Genomic DNA, 21,525 nt, shown 5'->3' with positions numbered 1-21,525 from the left:
TTTTGTTCTAATATTTGGTCTTTGAGTCCAGTTCCTGTCACAGAGCTCCTAATCCCTTGGAATGTCCCAGGTGACAGTTGTTGGGCTCCTACAAGGGGGCTGGTCACCAGAAAGACAAACCATGATTAGAAGCTTGGAACTTTTAGACCCACTCCCCAGCCTCTGGGGAGGGAAGGGCTGAAGACTGAGTTAAGCACCAAAGGCCAATGATTTAATCAAACATGCCTACATAGTGAAGCCTCCATTCAAACCTAGAATGATACGGTTCAGAGAACTTCTGGGTTGCTGAACTCGTGGAGGGACCAAGAGGGTGGTGTGGGTGGAGAGGGCATGGATGCTCCATGTCTCTTCCCACATACCTTGCCCTATATGCATATCCTATCCCTATGCATACCACCTGCTGTTCACCTGTAGCCTCTGTAATGTCCTTTATAATAAATGGGTAATTGTAACTGAAGTGTTTCCCTGAGTTCTGTGAGCCACTCTAGCAAATTATTTGAATCTGAGGTAGAGGTCGTGGGGACCCCCAATTTATAGCCAGTTGGTCAGAAGCACAGGTTACAATTGGGGACCTGCAATTGGCATCTGCAGTGGGGGCAGTCTTATGGGACTGAGCCTTTAATAACCTGTGGGGTCTGCACTAACTCTGGCTAGTGTTAGAACTGAGTTAAATTATTTGATGTCCTCTATGTGCATTGGAGAATTGGTTTTTGGTGAAGAGAAACCCCCCCACATTTTGGTGACCAGATGTGAAGTACAGTTGATCCTTGAAAAATATGGGTTTGAACTGCGTGGGTCCACTTATACATAGGTTTTTTTTTTCCAACCAAACTAGGACTGAAAATACAGTATCCTCTGGATGCAGAAACCTGAGTATAAGGAGGGCTGACTTTTTGTATATGCAGGTTCTGCAGGGTAGATTGTGGGACTTGAGTATGCTTGGATTTTGGTATCTGAGGGGGGCCTGGAACCAGTCCCCGAATATATTGATGGACAACTGTATCCTATTGAGTGGTGACTAGTGTGTGAGTGCAGGAAAAACACTTTGGTTTTTCCTAAGCTGTTCTAAGTTATTAGTCCTGTGTCTCAACAGCCTTAAGTAAATATACAAGGGCAGTACCATCCCATTTAACATTTATTAAGCACCTTTTATATGCCAGGCATTATACTAAGGCAATGGGAATATAAAGAAGATTTTTTAAAAGACCCTGCCCTTGAGTTGATCTGTCTTGGCACAACACTAATTAACAAGAAAGATTTTTTACTCTCCTGCTGGAGCTGTGCCTGGCAGGTCAAAGCTTCTGAAAACCAACAGAGTGGCTTCTCTCCTTAATATCCATAATTATCCTATTCAGAGACAAGGAAGTTAATGATATCAACTGCTTTTCTAAGCAGCAGTCTTAGCAGTTTCTGCCTCTGTCCCTAGAAAAAGCACCAGGTACAAAGAAACTCCACTAATTCAATTAGATGTGAAGAACTAACCTATCCAAGAGTGATCATATGGTGCCCTAGGGGTGAAACAGAGAAGTGTGGCATCCAAAGACAAAATGGTTGGGAAAGGACCCTGTGGTTCACTATTTGAGTCAGCTGGTTGTGTTGATATTTTCTTAGAACTGGTTTGGGAGTACAAATCTTTTTTTTTTTTTGAGACAGAGTCTCACTTTGTTGCCCAGGCTAGAGTGAGTGCCATGGCACCAGCCTAGCTCACAGCAACCTTGATCTCCTGGGCTCAAGCAATCCTGCTGCCTCAGCCTCACGAGGAGCTGAGACTACAAGCATGTGCCACCATGCCCAGCTAATTTTTTCTATATATATTTTTAGTTGGTCAATTACTTTCTTTCTATTTTTTGAGTAGAGACGGGGTCTTGCTCTTGCTCGGGCTGGTTTCAGAATCCTGACCTTAAGCAATCCACCCGCCTGCCTTGGCCTCCCAGAGTGCTAGGATTATAGGCATGAGCCACCACGCCCGGCCTATTCTCTTCTAATGACTATAAGATGAAAATGCTTATTTCATTCCATAGCAATGCAGCTCTCTCATATATGGCAGAAGTTTTTTTTTTTTGGTTGTTTTGTTTTTAAGCTGGTCAAGTGAGACAGCGGAAGTGAAGAAGGAACAAAAGAATGTGTAACTGGTTGTGATCAATTAGTTATAAACACCACTGCACTCAGACCAACAGGTAGATAAGTAAATCTGTGGGCAATCACTTAATACCAACTTTAAAATGGACATTCTTTTTTTTTCCTTTTTAGAGATGGGGTCTCATTCTGCTGCCCAGGTTGGAGTGCAGTGGCATGATGTTGGCTCACTGCAACCTCAAATCACTTGAACCCCTGGGCTCAAGTGATCCTCTTGCCTCAGCTGCTCTAATAGCTGGGACTATAGGCACATGCCACCATGCCCAGATAATTTTAGAGACTGGGTCTTGCTATGTTGACCAGGCTGGTCTCAAACCTCTGGCCTCCAGTGATCCTCCCACCTTGGCCTCCCAAAGCACTGGGATTACAGGCATGAGCCACCAAACCCAACCAAATTGGACATTCTTAAGAAGGATTGGGTCTTCTATATTAATAGGCTGTAACCAGAACCTTATATTAAGCAGAGGCACACATCATCCAATGGTAAATAAGCAAACAATTTCCATAAGATTTCAAGGAGCCTGGACCACAGACTTGATGAGAAACTTAAGATCAGCCACATGTTGTAATGGATATCTCTGGTTTCTTTACATTTACAGTGCTCATTTATCCAAGTGTTATGTTTTTAAGAGAAAAGCATTTATAAAACTTGCTAGTTTAATATTAAACATAAATTTAAACCACTATAGTGTAGTACTTGCTTTAAAAGGTACCTGACAACTTCATTTTTGACTTATCTCATTAGGCTGAGTTCTCTTTTATCTTTACAATAGAGAAGTTTAAAATTAAAATTCAGATCTAGATCTTGTTACGGTTATCTTTTCTTTTTTTTGACAGAGTCTCACTTTGTTGCCCAGGCTAGAGTGAGTGCCCTGGCATCAGCCTAGCTCACAGCAACCTCAAACTCCTGGGCTCAAGTGATCCTCCTGCCTCAGCCTCCCAAGTATCTGGGATTACAGGCATGTGCCACCATGCCTGGCTAATTTTTTCTATACATATTAGTTGGCCAATTAATTTCTTTCTATTCAGACCTCGGACCTCGAGCAATCCACCTGCCTCAGCCTCCCAGAGTGCTAGGATTACAGGCATGAGCCACCATGCCCCACCAAGGTTTTCTTTTCTTCCTTTTTAAAAATATTTCTGTTTGTTTATTGATTGATTGAGACAGAGTTTCACTTTGTTGCCCAGGCTAGAGTTGAGTGCCTTGGCATCAGCCTAGCTCACAGCAACCTCAATCTCCTGGGCTCAAGCGATCCTATTGCCTCAGCCTCCCAAGTAGCTGGGACTACAGGCATGCCACCACCATGCCCAGCTAATTTTTTGTATTTTTATATTTTTAGTCAGTCAGTTATTTCTTTCTACTTTTAGTAGAGATGGGGGTCTCGCTCTTGCTCAGGCTGGTTTCGAACTCCTGACCTCGAGCAATCCACCCGCCTTGGCCTCCCAGAGTGCTAGGATTACAGGCGTGAGCCATCCTGCCCGGCCTCTTCCTTTTTTTAAAAAAAAAACAACCTAAAATTGTTAATAAACATCTATTCTCTGTGTCCACTCCCTTACTCTGTAATTTCTAGGCATGTTTGCACTCTGTCTAGACTCCTTTCTGAAAAAGAACAACAATATGTTTTTCTCTGTCTTGGGCTCCACATGGATGAATTACAGAAAAATTTAACAGGTACTCAGAGCAACATGTTTTACTACTTCATGCAGTCGGGTCAATATGTGAACTTTAAGTATTTCTCTTTTGATTTTTCCTTTTTCCATGTTTACCTAATCACAACTTGTAAGTGTGAGATGAAGTCAATAGACTGCTATGGTGGTGCTTGAACAAATCAGTTCAAAAGGAAACCACCTAATGGTGCACAAGAAAGGAAGCTGGATTCACCAAAATAACCCTTGTAGTACAGCGGATATATCATGGAATACGGCAATCCTCTGTTTAATTTGCAAACCCCTTAACAGGAAGGAGGAGCGGATGGAAAAGTTTGGGTGAAGGCTTTAAATGACTAGTCAAACAGTGAGTCACTGAAAGTTTCCAGTTAACGATCCCTTCTGCCTGGGCAGAGCTTGGGCCCCAGCGCTTTATAAGCTACATTGCAGTCTAAGTTGTAACATCTCACAGTTTTATTGTCTCTTCCACCAAATGATTACATAAAATAAAATCGGCTTTGAAATCAGCATCGGCTTTGAAATGCAGGACAAAATCTGACTGGGGGTGGGGAGAAGGAAGGTGGAGAGAACAAGCACAAGGTAGGGAGACGACGCAGAGAACTCAGAATGGTGGTGAAGAGACGGAAGGAATTTTCAGGAGTTGAGTGTATTTTTTCCCACGTTATATATACTGTCCGTTTTCCCGCACCCTGTGCCTAATAGGCTGGAGTGGACGCCAGCTATCGGCTAAAAGCTTTACTCTCGGTCCTCCGCCAGCCCGGAGTCGAGCCAGGGCCTGCCCCTACCCCCACCTGGTGACAGACGGAGCCGCCGAGCGGCCACTAGACGTCCGCCTCCTCGCGCTGCTTGCTGGGAGACAGAGCCGCTTCCGGTCGCGGCCAGTACCTGAACTCCGACTCCCGTCGGCCCCGGGGAAAACCGCAGCGGGGTAGCGCGGGCACTGCCGGGACTCGTAGTTCCGCCCTCTGCCGCGCTAAATAGCCGTAAACGGGGGCGGGCAGGGTGGGGAACTACCGTAGCGAAGGTACGGGAAGCGGTGAAGGGTCAATCCGCGCCGGCGTGGGGTTAGCGGTGAAGCAGTCCGAAGTGGTTGGGGTTGGGTGGGAGGAGATCCGCTGGCACACACGAGGAGGAGGGTTGAGCTGCCGCCGCCGCTGTCGTGAGTGCGGAGTCGGGACTGTAGCTGCCGCCGCGGCGACGCCGGGGATCGTGTCGTTAGCGCCCGGCCCTTCTGCCTCGCCGCCTTTGCCGGGTCAGCGCGGCCTGCTCCTCCCCGGTCGGTCGCCCCCACCTCCATTTCCCGCCCTCTCTTCACCACACACACGGCCCCCCCGATCATGGATCCGGGTAGTGGCGGCGGCGGCGGTGGCGGCGGTGGCGACGGGAGCAGCAGCGGCAGCAGCAGCAGCGAGTCGGCGCCCGACTGCTGGGACCAGGCGGACATGGAAGCCCCCGGGCCGGGCCCGTGTGGCGGCGGCGGTGGCCCCATGGCGGCGGCGGGGGCCGAGGCCCAGCGTGAGCACCTCAGTGCGGCCTTCAGCCGGCAACTCAACGTCAACGCCAAGCCCTTCGTGCCCAACGTCCACGCCGCCGAGTTCGTGCCGTCTTTCCTCCGTGGTCCGGCCCAGGCTCCGCCACCTTCTGCTGGCGCCGCCACCAACAACCACGGAGCCGGCAGCGGCGCGGGAGGCCCTTCGGGTAAAGGGCTGGGACGCGGGGCAACCCCGGGAACGCGGGAGGAAGCCGGGCCGGGAAAGCTAGAGCAGCCGGCCTGGGGGCTGGAGCCCACATGGGGGTGGGGGTGCGGCCGGGCGACGCGCGGCCCAGGGGCCCGGCCGGCACGTGGGGTGCTGACAGTAGCGCCAGGCGCCGGCCGGTCTGGGTGGGGCGGCCTGGAGCCCGGGAGCCAGCCTCCGTGGGGCGCCCGCGACGGCTGGCCGGGCAGCGGGGCAGTGCGTCGGAAGGCCCCCTGGGCCTGAGTCCCGCCCCTCTCTTGCCCTGGGTGTGGGGGGGTTGTTACCCTTGGAAATGGGAACCGTATGGGACAGAGCGGGGACCGCGGCAGGTCCTTGCCACGAGGCCCAGAAGGGAGGACAGATGGAGGCAGGAGGCAGGAGTCAGTCGGGTGGGCGTTGAGAGGTCTGAGGAGGTGGGGAGGACAAATGCTTGAGTTTTCCATTCACCTTAGGCCCAGCGTCTCTTGCTGCAGTTTCTACTATTGAAACTGTAATTATATTTTAAATATCTATGGCACGGAACCGTCCTGAAGGAATCCCAAGATGCATTGCAGTCTTGTGATCGGGCAGAAACTGTTGGCTATCATACGAAGATCTTTTTACTCTTAGAAACTTCACAAAGTGTCACAAAGTTAGGATTCCTCACTTAATGTGTGGTATGAAACTGTATTGTGTGTCTTTTTTAAGTGGGGCTTAGACTTTTCTTCTTTGTCAGTGACATGTTTAGAATTTTCATTGTTATAAAATCGTTGACCTTATTCCAAGTACTTGGTGTTCATGTGTCAGTAATCTAGTCTGTTTCTTCAGACACTTGAGCATTTGTTATAACTTAATAGTTGTCACGTGCTTTTTGGACCGTATCTAAATCAGACTTTGTATGATTTCAAGTTAAGTTCCGTCTTTAAAAGTCTTTCTGATTTAGAGGCTGCTTAAGGTGGTAGGTAGCAGGCTTTCAGGTGCTGATTTTGTAGCAGCATCAAATGAATGAACTTTAAGTATTTCTCATAATAGAGTTTTAGGGACTGTCAGCATTACCTTGAAGAAAAAATGAAAAAGGAAGAAAAAGACTGACCTTTCATTATTTAGCCAGGATATTGGTGGGCCAGATCACAGACTTCTCCAGCTCATTTTAAGTGAGAGCATATTGTTGATTTCTCTGCTTAAAGTTCTGTATTGTGGTATTTCTTAAATAAGTGGACATTGTAAAAGTGCTCTTGGAGTTTGATTTCTTCAGAAACTTGCCACAGTTTGCTCTCTGGTTGTGGATAGAGTTTGGAGAAATACTTTTGTGACGTAGGCATGTGAACACAGAGTTTGGATTTGGTTGTTTTATTGACTGTAGTATTTTACTTGTGTGCATGGTTGATGTTTTCCTTTTGAACAAGGAAGTTTAGCTTTTAATTCTTTTTTTTTTTTTTGAGACAGAGTCTCACTTTGTTGCCCCGGCTAGAGTGCCATGGCGTCAGCCTAGCTCACAGCAACCTCAAACTCCTGGGCTCAAGCAATCCTTCTGCCTCAGCCTCCCAAGTAGCTGGGGCTCAGGCATGTGCCACCATGCTGGGCTAATTTTTTCTATATATTTTTAGCTGTCTAACTTATTTCTATTTTTGATAGAGACGGGATCTCACTCTTGCTCAGGCTGGTCTCCTGAGCTCGAGCAATCCTCCCACCTCTGCCTCCCATAGTGTTAGGATTACAGGCGTGAGCCACCGCGCCTGGCCAGCTTTTAATTCTTGATTTACATCAAGCCATTTTCACTACCTCAACTAGTTCACTTACCAGCTCCTCAAACTGCCTGATTTCCTATAAATGGAATTTGCAATGCATTTTTTTCTTACCCTCACTCCTTACTCCGGAGCCACCAGCACCACTCTGGCTAGACTCAGGACTCCATTTACAGCCTCTCTGGCTAGCCATCAGCCAGTCACAAGGGACAACCATCCATAGAGCAGTGGTCTAATAAGATGGTCACTTTTGAGTGACTAGACATTACCTCTTACACAGAAAGCTTTTCTCTTCCTGGTATTTGCTAATTTGTAGTTTTACTTTAAGAACTTTTCTCTTTGACACTGCTAGAAGTTGGAAATATAAAAATTTGTAGGGAAGTTGTCAGTAAAAAAAAAGTCCCTACGTTATGGCAAACTTTTTTTTTCTTTAATCGGAAACCTATTTTGGTGTTACTGGCTTTACCAACTGCTTCTACCAAAATATCAGTTAATGTTTAAAAAGTTATCCTGTATATGACATCTACTTGGGAAAAAATGGATTTTCTAAATTAAGATCCAGAATTATGTAGGACTGTTCGATTGCATGTTCTATACCATTTCTGGTCCATAAAAAGTTATGATCAGAGAATGACGCTTAGAAAAAGCAGGGGGTGGGGGCTGGATATAGCACCTCACCTGAAACTTATAAAGGGGGAACCAAGAAGGTTTTTGATAGCGAGGAAATGGATAATCATAGGGCTAGCATGTTTTCTTCTGTTGTTAACCTATAGTTGAGATTTGTGGTGGATGTTTTTAAAATAGATACCAGAAAAGCTGTTGAAGGACCCTAGAGATCAGACCCCTAGAATAACTTTTAAAAATGTGCCTGACTAGGATGAGTATCTGTCATTTCTCCTGAAAACAGGTTGGTTTGTCTATTTTACTTTTTCTTTTTTAAATACCTACAGTGCTGCCTTGAGCAACTAGTAGAGGAAGATGCTTTTGCACAAAGTGTCATTCACCTTCACTCACTGGAAGGCTGCTGGTTACGTCTGTCTCCAGCCATTCCAAGTCAGAATTTGGGATTCAGTATTGACCTTGGATCTCTGAAAATTTAAGAACACAGGTTTCATGGAACACACTCTACTAAGTGAAGTATCCCAAGAATGGAAAAATAAGCATCACATGTACTGCCCAGCAAATTGGTCTCATTGATCAACACATAAGAGGACATACAGGAATAACATTTATGGGGTGCTGGGCAGGTGGGAGGGGCAGGAGGGGATGGGAATATACATACATAATGAGTGCGATGCGCACCCTCTGGGGGATGGACATGCTTGAAGCTCTGACTCTAGGGGGGAGGGGGAGCAAAGGCAATATATCTAACCTTAACATTTGTACCCCCATAATATGCTGAAATTAAAAAAAAAAAGAACACAGGTTTCCAAAGAAATGATTTAAGTAGAATCCCTTTAAGTGTAATTCATTTAAGTGCAATTCTCTACAGACCTAAGTAAATTGGCCAAGTGATTCTCATTAAAATAGAGGGCCTGAAGGAATGAAAATGTAGAAGAAAAAGCTTAATGTGTACTAGAACAAACATTTTCCCTAATAGAATGGACTTATTTTAAGTTCCAGTTTTCACCTAGTTGTCTTTTTTTTTTCAGTTGAGACAGAGTCTCACTTTGTTGCCCAAGCTGGAGTGCAGTGGCTTAATTGTAGCTAACTACAGTCTCAGACTCCTGGGTTCAAGCTTTCCTTCTGCTTCAGCCTCACAAGTATCTAGGACTATAGGCTCATGCCGCCACACCTGGCTAATTTTTTTATTTTTTACAGGGTCTTGCTATGTTGCCCAGGCTGGTCCCCAACTCCTTGCCTCAAGCAGTCCTCCCGCCTAGGCCTCCCAAAGTACTGGGATTACAGGAGTGAGCCACCATGCTGGCCTAGTTGTCTTTTTTATTGTTAGATGAGAAACAGGTTTAGCAATGTTAGTCAAAGTTACTTGGACTTTAGAACAGCCAGGGCTTCCTAAAGTAATATGGTATTGTTTGTACCCTGCCACCCTCAATGCCATTCAAAACTGTGCCATTAAAAAATAAGTATGAAATAAAATCAGCATTCCACAGTACTTCTTCAAAGGGGGAATTGTCTCTAAAATATAGCCAATTGTATTGTGAAACTTGAATTTTAAAGAGAAATGTTCTTTTTCAGTGTTTGGTTTTGCTAAATGCCTTTTTGTGTGGGAAGGACTTTATTCTTTTTTTAATGATTGAGATATAATTTACTTAGTATAAAATTCACCCTTTTACAGTGTACAGTTCAGTAGTTTTTAGTATAGTCACAAGGTTATGCAATTATCACCACTTGGTGAATGCTTTTTTTTTTTTAATTTTTTTTTTCTTTTTAGACCCTTAAGTCATTTGGAGGGTGAATGCTTTTTAATCACTGAATATTCTTTTTTTAATTTTTATATTTAATTTTGAGTGTTATTCTTGCACAGGGGTCATGCTAATCTTCTCTGTATCATTCCAATTTTAATATATGTGCTGCCAAAGCCAACACAATCACTGAATATTCTTAAAATGCCCTCATCAAGGCCACCAGAGTAGGAACACAGTCACTTAATAGTCTTACCCCTTTCACTCGCTTGCTTTTTTCTCTGTTACTATTCTACTTGTGGTTTTAATTTTTTAAATACCCCAGATTTTACAAACTGCGGCAGTAGAATAAAAAACTGGAGTTTCTTTTCATACAAACTTATTTATTTGGATTTTTTTATATTTCAAATTATTGATACATTCAAAGAGTAATTTTAATCTCTATAATTTTTGCTAACCGTGTCGAGTCACACTCGACATTTGAGTACAAAGGGTTAAAATTGCCCTCTTCAAGGCCATCAGAGTAGGGGGGATCCTGAATCAAAGTAATGATTGTTTTGTCCAGAGAGGCTTTATACTTTATTATTATATATTGTTAGGTATTTATTAAATGATACCCATTGAAGACTAGGTTATAGATAAGCTTCTTTTTTTCTTTTCTTTTTTTTTTTTTTTTTTAGACTCTGTTGCCTGGGCTACAGTGCCATGGCATCAGCCTAGCTCACAGCAACCTCAAACTCCTGGGCTCAGGTGATCCTCCTGCCTCAGCCTCCCTAGTAGCTGGGACTACAGGCATGCACCACCATGCCCGGCTAATTTTTTCTATGTATATTTTTAGTTGGCCAATTAATTTCTTTCTATTTTTAGTAGAGACAGGGTCTCACTCTTGTTCAGGCTAGTCTCGAACTCCTGAGCTCAAATGATCTGCCTGCCTTGGCTTCCTAGAGTACTAGGATTGCAGGCGGTAGCCTGACTTCTTGTTGTAGTTTGTTTTTCTTTAAGTTCCTGCAATCGACAACAATTCTAATGTAAAGATGGTTTTAGGCTTTGATGGGACAGTAAATGAGATAGAGTAGGAGGAGGAGATCAGTGGAAAGTATTGTTCTGGAGCTACTTCTCCTGCCTTGACTTAGTGATAATTAGATTTTGGCTTTTGTTTCATGGTTTTACATGTATGAATGGCTTGAGTGTAAGGATTTAGAGAACAAGTGAGGGTATCAGCCAGTGCTGTGCTATGCCAGGTGGTGCAGTTGTTTAAACTGTTAAGACATTTTGACTGGCAATAAATCCTCTTTGGAGCAGGTTTTATTTTAGTGTTAGCTGTTTTTATATAGCTTATGGCATTCTTTTATTTTTTATATTTTACCTTTTCTGAAATTGTGCTGCATGAAAAGACAGCAATTAAAATTTATCAGGACAAGTTGGGGAAGTATTATAGAGTACAAATTTTAAGCTTTGATTTGGTTGCTTTGGTTTGGGGAGGAAATGTCTTAAAGTGTTAAAATAATATTATCTTTCTGGTTGAAGAGAAAGGAATGAAAAAAGATCTGATAACCTTTTGGGGTGAGTTAGCTGTATGAGGATGGGATTTTTTCCAGAGTTGTGAATCTCTAGTTTTTCTAGATATGTGTACTGGCAACTAATTAACAAAGCTTTGCCTGTCCACTGAATGCTGTGGTAGGCACTTGAAGTGACACCAAGATGAATAAATTGAGGTCCTCAAGGAGTCTAGAAAAGGGGTTACCTGTCCAGTTTAGTGGAAGACACAATGTGTTAAGAGGGCCATAGAGGCTGGGCGTGGTGGCTCATGCCTGTAATCCTAGCACTCTGGGAGGCCGAGGCTGGTGGATTGCTCAAGGTCAGGAGTTCGAAACCAGCCTGAGCAAGGGCGAGACCCCGTCTCTACTGAGATCCCGTCTCTACTATAAATAGAAAGAAATTAATTGGCCAACTAAATATAGAAAAAAATTAGCCGGGCATGGTGGCGCATGCCTGTAGTCCCAGCTACTAGGGAGGCTGAGGGAGCAGGATTGCTTGAGCCCAGGAATTTGAAGTTGCTGTGAGCTAGGCTGACGCTATGGCACTCACTCTAACCTGTGCAACAAAGGGAGACTCTGTCTCAAAAAAAAAAAAAAAAAAAAAAAGAGGGCCATAGAAAGGGTGTAGATGGCTTTCAGAGCTGAGAACAGGGATTCCTTATGTAAATAATTTCTTGTCACTCTAATCATAAAACTAAAGATTTATCTATTAATATTTGCTAAGTGTTCTTCATGAATACTTTGTGTTTGTTTGTTTAAGATCTAATTCACATAGAAAATCCCTCCTCCTTGTATTTCCCTATTTAGATTTAAGTTTGCCAAGACTTGGCTAAAGTAGTGCACAGGTTATCTTTTTACACTACTTACTGTCTCTTTCATAGCAAACAGTGGTGAGTGTAGTTACTACAATTCTGGCTAGTGTATCTGTTGGGACATGTTAATTTAGATTTTTATCATTCTCCTCTCAGTTCTTAAAAATCTTAGGGAAAGGCCGGGCGTGGTGGCTCACGCCTGTAATCCTAGCTCTCTGGGAGGCCGAGGCGGGCGGATTGCTCGAGGTCAGGAGTTCGAAACCAGCCTGAACAAGAGCGAGACCCCGTCTCTACTATAAAAATAGAAAGAAATTAATTGGCCAACTAATATATATATATATAAAAATTAGCTGGGCATGGTGGCGCATGCCTGTAGTCCCAGCTACTCGGGAGGCTGAGGCAGAAGGATCGCTTGAGCCAGGAGATTGAGGTTGCTGTGAGCTAGGCTGACTCCATGGCACTCACTCTAGCCTAGGCAACAAAGCGAGACTCTGTCTCAAAAAAAAAAAAAAAAAAAAAATCTTAGGGAAGTAAGAATTTGGCCTCTAGTTGGAGGCTCTTGATTATTCTGAGGTCCTCAGATGCTTTTTTAGCTGTCAATTGTTGATTCATATCAAAGCTTAAAAGTTTTGCCCTTGTTTTCAATAGATTTTAACAAAGCATGGCTAGGCTACATAAATATTTCGTTTCTTCATTAATGGCTTTGTTCTAAGAAAACTTAGTTGTAACAGTACTTCAAGTTGAACCAGTTACCCATCATAATTCTACTTATGAGGAGAGAGAAACAATTACTAAGGATTTCCTCAGCATCTTTCCTTAGCCTAAGAATGGTGACACTTGGTTCCAAACCACATTCCAACTAGGTAATTGTATGTCACTTCACTTGAAAAAAAAAAGTGCATACCTTAGGATGCCAGTGGATAATTTCTTGGCTGTTTCTATAAGCTCTAGTATATTACCATACTGAGGCATCTATATGTCTGTCTCCTTTGGGTGGTTGATATTGATAGCAGAAATATGTTTTTCTGCTATTTTTATACTTTATTGGGGCTACCTAACATGGTTTTGGTTGATGTATTTTATTTTATTTATTTTTTTGAGACAGAGTCTCACACTGTTGTCTGGGTTAGAGTGCCGTGGTGTCAGCCTAGCTCACAGCAACCTCAAACTCCTGAGCTCAAGTGATCCTCCTGCCTCAGCTTCCCAAGTAGCTGGGACTACAGGCATGTGCAACCATGCCCGGCTAATATTTTCTATATATATTTTTAGTTGTCCAGCTAATTTCTTTCTGTTTTTTAGTAAAGACGGGGTCTTGCTCTTGCTCAGGCTGGCTTCAAACTCCTGAGCTCAAATGATCCACCTGCCTTGGCCTCCCAGAGTGCTAGGATTATAATCGTGAGCCACAGTGCCCGTCTGGTTGATGTATTTTATTTTATTTTATTTTATTTTTTTTTTTTTTTGAGACAGAGTCTGGCTTTGTTGCCCAGGCTAGAGTGAGTGCCGTGGCGTCAGCCTAGCTCACAGCAACCTCAAACTCCTGTGCTCAAGCGATCCTCCTGCCTCAGCCTCCCAAGTAGCTGGGACTACAGGCATGCACCACCATGCCCGGCTGATTTTTTCTATGTATATATTAGTTGGCCAATTAATTTCTTTCTATTTATAGTAGAGACGGGGTCTCGCTCTTGCTCAGGCTGGTTTCGAACTCCTGACCTCGAGCAATCCGCCCGCCTCGGCCTCCCAGAGTGCTAGGATTACAGGCGTGAGCCACCGCGCCCGGCCTTGGTTGATGTATTTTAAATGTGCATCAAATTGTTTATCAAATAGATGGGATACAGATCATAAGTAAGACTATTTTTTAGAGTTGTTTGAAAAATATAATGGAATTTAAGTTCCTTTACATACACAAAGTCTAATCAGGTTGATATGTGGCATTGCTTTAGTGACTAAATAAATAGGGTCTTAGAAGAGAATCTTACAGCTGGAAATGACCCTAGCAATAGGATTTCAAGCTCCTCATTTTCAGATACAGAAACTAAAGCCTTAGAGATGCTAAATAAATGCCTAAGGTCAGGCTCAGAGTTAATGACACAGTTGAGTCTAGAATCTAAATTTGCCAACTGTTAGTTTAGTGCTCTTTCTGTCACACCATGCTGTTTAATAATGGGGTAAAGAGGAATGCCTAGAGCTAATAACTGCCACCAGCATGGGTTTTCTGAGAGAGTGGCTCTGGCATTTGCTTAATGTTTCATTCTTAAAAGTTTTTGTAATTATGTATGTTGGGACTTTAAAATGCTTGTAATACATTATTGAGAAATTACCACCAGTGCTTAATATGCCCTTATCGATTAGTCTTCACAATATTCTCCTGAGGTTTAGGTACTGTTGACCCATTTTACAGATGAGAAAATTAAGGCTCAGAAAAGCTAAATAACTTAGGTCATGTCCACGAGTAAAAGGAAGAGCAAGGATTACAATTTATGTCACTCCAAAGCTTACTATAGTAGTAGTAGTGACTCTGCTAGACCTTTCCTTGTGATCTGATACTTTTTCAGAGACTGGGCCCATGAATTTGGACTTTGCACTGGATTTATATTCTGTCTCAGTGGTAGCAGAATGGCATTTATCATAAGTAGGCAATGCTCTAATTTAAAGTAATATTTTGAAATTGATTCTTTCTACATTTTTTTAGAGTGTTAGGTAATTAAGGCAAAACCATCCACATTTTTATGTGTTCTGCAGACTTTTCTTTCTGATGTCTTTTACTGTTTTCCAGTATGGTCTATAGGAGAAAAATACCTTGGTGTGCAATTTCGGTGAGACTGTATGGTCACCTGAGTGAGTGGTAGAGAAGTTTTAGTTCCTTACTTAAGCTATACTTTAACATCTCTTGAATATAGTGTTTCACTACCCACTCATTAGAAAGTTGGCACATTTAAGATTATTTTTACTCCATTGAACTCTATTGGAAATACAGCAAATATACAGAGGCTAGGGTTGGTGAGAAAAGTGAAGTGGTAAGATTAGAAGGAACCAGTATGAAAATCAAAGAAAAATGGCTGAAGTAAATTCAGTAAAAATTGATTATGTATTCTATATAATACACTGTGCCAACTGTGGAGGTTATAAGAGAAGAAAGTCTCCATATTTCAGAAGTTCATCTACCCGACAGGTCATTCTGGAAGTCTATAATCACTTAGGGAGCAAGAACTAAGATAGAGAGTACCTGTAATTGAAAGAGGTGTCATATCCTGGGGGAGAGATCATTGCCTTTCAGGGTGCTACAGGGGACAGGGGAACAGGACCGAAGTGGGAAATCAGGTAGGCAAGTGTGTACAAATACAGAGAATCCTTAAGAGGAGCTGGAACTGAGTCCAATATGTAGCTATTAGTCAGATGTGGCTAATTTAAGTTTATAAAAATTAAATAAAATTTAAAATTCAGCTCCTCAGGCACAATAGCTACATTTGAAGTGCTTAATAGCCGTATGTGGCTAGTGAGTGTCATATCCCAGCACAGGTATGGAGCTTTTCCATGACTACAGCAACTTGGACAGAATTTTTTCACACGTTTCTCACTTCCATTGCAATGTAAGACACTTGTGACTAACGTGACAGCGCTGAAGTTGTTTTTTTCTTTAATGAACACACCATTTAGCTAACAAGACTGAAAATTTTAGTTAGGATGGCTATTTTAAACATTTTGTATGGCTATATTTAGTGTATAAAGAGGGTTAAAGATTAGTTTTGTATCTAAAGCAGTAAAAATTTAAATTGCTGATTTATTAAATATATGGAGTAAGTACTTTTTAAGAATTAACCAAAGATTTGTGTTTAAAACATGTACTTTGAATCAATACATAGCTTTTATTACCTGACATGTATATGACCTTGACTAACTTGTGCTGTATTGATGAGCTGGCTGAGTAGGATTCTCCATGTTTAAGTCCTTTGATCCATGTTTCAGATATTTAAAAAATTGTATACCTTTTTTTAAAATTGAAGTTAAATCTGCATAAAATCAACCATTTAAAAATGAACAATTCAGTGGCATTTGTACATTCCTAGTGTGTTGTACAACCAGCACTTATATTTGTCCAAAATATTTTTATTACACCAAAAGGAAACCCATATTCATTAAGCATTTCCCCTTCCTTCCAGCTTCTGGCAGCCACCAGTCTGCTTTCTGTCTCTATGGATTTACCTGTTATGAATATTTCATATAAACGGAATAATACAATATGTGACCTTTTGTGTTTGTGTTGTATCACCGTGATGCAGTTTTGAGATCCAGATCTGTGTTAAATCATAGGCAGTACTGTTGGTTGGCTGTCTTGTAAAATCTTCATGTTTTAAAATTTGTAATAATGTACCTAATATTACAGGCAGTTCATTAATCTTCCTTTATCATATACTGTAGTATTAATTTTTCCTTTTAATTTGGGGTATGGCAGTTGCATTCATTGATACACTCTGACAACTTTACCACTTAAAAGAGTTGTTCCATTTTTAAATACTTGATAAGGATGTGTTTCTGAACATGGAGATTCCACCGAAAAATTTGAAACCATAATTTCATTCCTCAGGAGAATTTCTAACATCTTTCACTGGCAGATGTGAGCCATACAGGATGTGAGAAATCAAGCCCTAACGGTCATCTGTTTGTTAACCATGAACAAATGACTTTGAACCTAGGAGAATTCTAAGCCCAAGCTCATTAGTAGCCGGTAAAATCTGTATCTCATAGGCATTATGAATAATACCAGAGTAGAATGAATAAGGGTTGTTTGTGCATGTGTGAAGACTGGGCACAATTATATTGACTTCAAATGTAAAGACTATCTTGCTATGTATAATGTGATTTTTCTGGTTCATTTCAAAAACATCAGTTCATGGATGTGACTGGCATTGTCATTAGCTTTATATGATGTGATCCATGGTCTGAATGTTTCATAGAAAGCCGCCTTTTTTTTTTTTTTTTTTTTTTTTTTAGACGGAGTCTCACTTTGTTGCCCAGGCTAGAGTGAGTGCCGTGGCATCAGCCTAGCTCACAGCAACCTCAGACTCCTGGGCTCAAGCAATCCTGCTGCTTCAGCCTCCCGAGTAGCTGGGACTACAGGCATGCGCCACCATGACCGGCTAATTTTTTCTATATATATTAGTTGGCCAATTAATTTCTTTCTATTTATAGTAGAGACGGGGTCTTGCTCTTGCTCAGGCTGGTTTCGAACTCCTGACCTCGAGCAATCCGCCCGCCTCAGCCTCCCAGAGTGCTAGGATTACAGGCGTGAGCCACTGCGCCCTGCTAGAAAGCCTTCTTTACCATGGGAAACCATGGTTAACTTATTTCGGGATCCTTTAATATCATTAGTATGTGCATATTAAGCACTTCATTGTTTTTGGTCTTTATTTATTTTTATTGTTATTATTTTGAGCCAGAGTCTCACTCTGTTGCCTGGGCTAGGGCGCCGTGGCGTCAGCCTAGCTCACAGCAACCTCAAACTCCTGGCTCAGGCGATCCTCCTGCCTCAGCCTCCCAAGGAGCTGGGACTACAGGCATGTGCCACCATGCCCGGCTAATTTTTTCTATATATTTTAAGTTGTCCAGCTAATTTCTTTCTATTTTTTGAGCAGAGACAGGGTCTTGCTCTTGCTCAGGCTGGTCTCGAACTCTTGAACTCAATCCGCCTGCCTTGGCCTCCCAGAGTGCTAGGATTACAGGCATGAGACACCTCGCCCAGCCTATTTTTGGTGTTTGACACAGTCTTTGCCTTTGTAACCTTTACAGTCTTAAGACAAATGTTATAAATTGTAGAGTGTTTTGAAAAATAAAAAAAATGTGAACAGATTTTCATTGTGCTGCGTTATGCAGCCATGGAGATGGTCTCATGACAGATGTACCTGTCTTGAGAAGTGTCTTACAACCTTATGCATGTATTGTGTACAGATAGTCCTCAACTTAGGATGGTTCAACTTGAGATTTTTTTCAACTGTATGATGGTGTGAGAGCAATATGCATTTAGTAGAAACCATACTTTGAATCCTGATCTTTTCCTGGGCTAGTAATAAGCAGTATGGTACTCTTCTTGTGATGCTGGGCAGCGGCTGATAGCTACTCATAGTTTACCATGTAGTGTGTTGCCAGCTGATTGTTCTGAGCATGTTTAAGGTAGGCTAGGCTAAGCTATGATGTTCAGTAGGTTAGGTGTTATTAAATGTATTTTCGACTTTTCAGTTTACAGTGGATTTATTGGGATGTAATTCATAAATTGAGGAGCATCTGTATTATTAATCTAAGAGTGGGTGCTAGGAACTAGGTGGTCAAGTGTAAGTACTGTTTGGTTTGGAAAGTTCAGTTACAGTTAGAGATGTCTCAGGTGGTTGAGAGAAGCCCCACCATACCATCTTGCTTGCCCTTTTCTCATCAGGGACAGGAAACTACTTTCCTTAGCACTTCATGCTGTTGAAGATAGGACCCAAAACACCTTTGTTTGACTCTTATAGGTGTTAATACTTTCTGGGTAGTGATTTTATTTTTATTTTTTTTTTTATTTTTTTATTTTTTTTTTGAGACAGAGTCTCGCTTTGTTGCCTAGGCTAGAGTGAGTGCCGTGGCGTCAGCCTAGCTCACAGCAACCTCAAACTCCTGGGCTCAAGCAATCCTGCTGCCTCAGCCTCCCAAGTAGCTGGGACTACAGGCATGTGCCACCATGCCCAGCTAATTTTTTCTATATATATTAGTTGGCCAATTAGTTTCTTTCTATTTATAGTAGAGACGGGGTCTCGCTCTTGCTCAGGCTGGTTTTGAACTCCTGACCTTGAGCAATCCGCCCGCCTCAGCCTCCCAAAGTGCTAGGATTACAGGTGTGAGCCACTGTGCCCAGCCTTATTTTTATTTTTATTTTTTTTGAGACAGAGTCTCACTTTTGTTGCCCAGGCTAGAGTGCCATGGCATCAGCTCACAGCAGCCTCAAACTCTGTTGGGCTCAAGTGATCCTCCTGCCTCAGCCTCCCAAATAGCTGGGTATACAGGCATGCACCACCATGCCTGGGTAATATTTTTTTTATGTACATATATGTTTAGTTGGCCAATTAATTCCTTTTTATTTATAGTAGAGACAGAGTCTCGCTCTTGCTCAGGCTGGTTTTGAACTCCTGACCTTGAGCAATCCACCTGCTCGGCCTCCCAGAGTGCTAGGATTGCATGTGTGAGCCACAGCGCCTGGCCTGAGTAGTGATATTAAAGTAGAATTTTGTAGGTTATAAATTCATTATTCTTTTCTTTCTTCTTCTTTTTTTTTTTTTTTTTTTTTTAACAGAGTCTCACTCTGTTGCCTGGGCTAGAATGCGGTGGCGTCAGCTTAGCTCACAGCAACCTCAAATTCCTGGGCTCATGCGATCTTCCTGCCTAAGCCTCCCGAATTGCTGGGACTATAAGCACGTACCACTGCGCCTAGCTAATTTTTTCTGTTTTTAGTTGTTTGGCTAATTTCTTTCTGTTTATAGTAGAGATGGCGTCTTGCTCTTGCTCAGGCTGGTCTCGAACTCTTGAGTTCAAGCAGTCTCTCCGCCTCTGCTTCCCAAAGTGCTAGGATTACAGGCATGAGCCACTGCACCCAGCCTAAATTCACTATTTTTTATTACTTACTGTGCATGATTCATGGGACTTCAAACTCTTTGGTATCTTTCTATATCTTGAAGAAACAAGGGCCTTTTCTTACTGGAGTATCATTTAGGTTTACTCAGGTATAAAAAACAGACTTATATATTTGAGTGTTAGTATGTAGTTCTCTTACGTCTCTTCCAGTGATGTCATTAGTAGATTTGCAGTGTGATAGCTGTGGAAGGTGGATTGTTGGTTCATCTTAGAGTTCTAGTATAGGACAAAACCGGCATCATTGGAATCACCTTCTTTGCAGGTGTTTTAAGGGCCTTTTATGTGTTTCAGGACTTTATACAAATGCCATTTATCTTATTGGTATCAAATTTAATTTATTCAGAGATCTTGATAACATATATGACTGGATTTTTTTTTTTTTTTTTTTTTTTTTTTTTTTGAGACAGAGTCTCACTTTCTTGCCCAGGCTAGAGTGAGTGCCGTGGTGTCAGCCTAGCTCACAGCAACCTCAAACTCCTGGGCTCAAGCGATCCTCCTGCCTCAGCCTCCTGAGTAGCTGGGACTACAGGCATGCGCCACCATGCCCGGCTGATTTTTTTTTTTATATTATATATATTAGTTGGCCAATTAATTTCTTTCTATTTTTATGGTAGAGACGAGGTCTCGCTCAGGCTGGTTTTGAACTCCTGACCTTGAGCTATCCGCCCGCCTCAGCCTCCCAGAGTGCTAGGATGACAGGCGTGAGCCACCGCGCCCGGCTATGACTGGATTTTTATATAGAGCTTAATCATAGCCTTTTTGGGCTAGAGAGTTATCAAGAGAGAATCTAGGAAAGTAGATGAGTATTGAGCAAAATCTCACTAGCTTGATCTGGGCTGGGCTGTAGATTATGAAGAAAAGATTTATACAGCAAATAAGAGAATAAGCAGGCTTTTATGAATACATTTTAATTACTGAAAATGTTTTAACATCAGCTGTAACTGGTAGAATTTTGAAAAGTAGGTTAAAAAGAGACTTCTAATTTGAAGAACTGAGTTAGCTGCCATCTATCTAAATTATTGAGGCTAGTGTGTTATTGAATTTCTGTTTTTTACTGTATACTAAAAGTGAAACAGCTATATGAGTCTCAATTTTTAATAGAACTTATTTCTATTAAACAGCACCTGTGGAATCCTCTCAAGAGGAACATTCGTTGTGTGAAGGTAATTTTTTATGATACACTCTTTGAAAGTCTAATTGTGAAAACATTAAGTTGTCTATGGTTTGTAGAGCTAGGTATTGTTTTGTAAATATATATTATATCAATCTCTTGTCTAGGTTCAAATTCAGCCGTTAGCATGGAACTTTCAGAACCTGTTGGTAAGAAAATTTCTGACCATATTAATACAGTAATATGAAACTCTTTCACTCTCAAGATTTAAGGTGCAAATGTAAGTGTTGTGATTATTGTAATGCCTACATTTAAGACACATTGAGTCTTTGCTATTAGTATTTAGAAAGCAGAACTAATTGGGCATTGACACTGCCTTGGTAAACTTAGTGATTACAAATAGAATTGAGTGGAGGAATGCTAAAGTCAACTTAAATACTTGTTCCTATTTACTTTGTGAAAAATTTCCTTCCTTTTTGTAACTTTATTCTTAAGGGTTTCACGTTCACAAAATGGTTATTAAAGTTGATACCAAAGTTTTATTACTTAAAGAGGAAAAGGAAAATACCTTCTAAATCCTTTTACACCTTTTCTGTGTTCTGATTTTAGACTTGACTTCCTCCCCACTCCCGACTGTCAGGGAATCCTGACACTGCAATAACTGGGCTGTTGGGAATGTTAGATCTCGTTTACATTTTGCTAGTCCTTATGAAAATGAAGCTTTGCTAAAATAGCAATCTCGCATAGTCTTTGAGTCAGAGCTTTCTGATCCAGTACTAGCAGT

The 21,525-nt window shown here is 42.0% G+C and overlaps 2 protein-coding genes and 1 non-coding gene across 3 annotated transcripts in view; 1 reads left to right on the top strand and 2 right to left on the bottom strand.

Moving 5' to 3' along the window:
* Window positions 1–21,525, bottom strand: part of TNFRSF17 (TNF receptor superfamily member 17) — a 114,605-nt gene that overhangs the window by 61,383 nt on the left and 31,697 nt on the right. The window lies entirely within an intron of this gene.
* Window positions 4,994–21,525, top strand: part of GSPT1 (G1 to S phase transition 1) — a 35,120-nt gene continuing 18,588 nt past the window's right edge. The window contains exons 1-3 of the mRNA XM_012784486.3: window positions 4,994–5,502; window positions 20,752–20,793; window positions 20,909–20,950. Coding sequence (XP_012639940.1) covers window positions 5,142–5,502; window positions 20,752–20,793; window positions 20,909–20,950 — 445 coding nt within the window. The 5' untranslated portion in view covers window positions 4,994–5,141. The remainder of the gene's footprint in view (window positions 5,503–20,751; window positions 20,794–20,908; window positions 20,951–21,525) is intronic.
* On the bottom strand, window positions 9,710–9,811 carry LOC142862474 (U6 spliceosomal RNA). Its single transcript, XR_012913567.1, has one exon. It is a non-coding gene; the product is annotated as a U6 spliceosomal RNA (small nuclear RNA).

This window comes from Microcebus murinus, chromosome 19, assembly GCF_040939455.1.
Source record: "Microcebus murinus isolate Inina chromosome 19, M.murinus_Inina_mat1.0, whole genome shotgun sequence".
NCBI lineage: Eukaryota > Metazoa > Chordata > Mammalia > Primates > Cheirogaleidae > Microcebus > Microcebus murinus.
The sequence above is the reverse complement of the archived record's forward strand: the minus strand, read 5'-3'. Positions and strand labels throughout refer to the sequence as shown.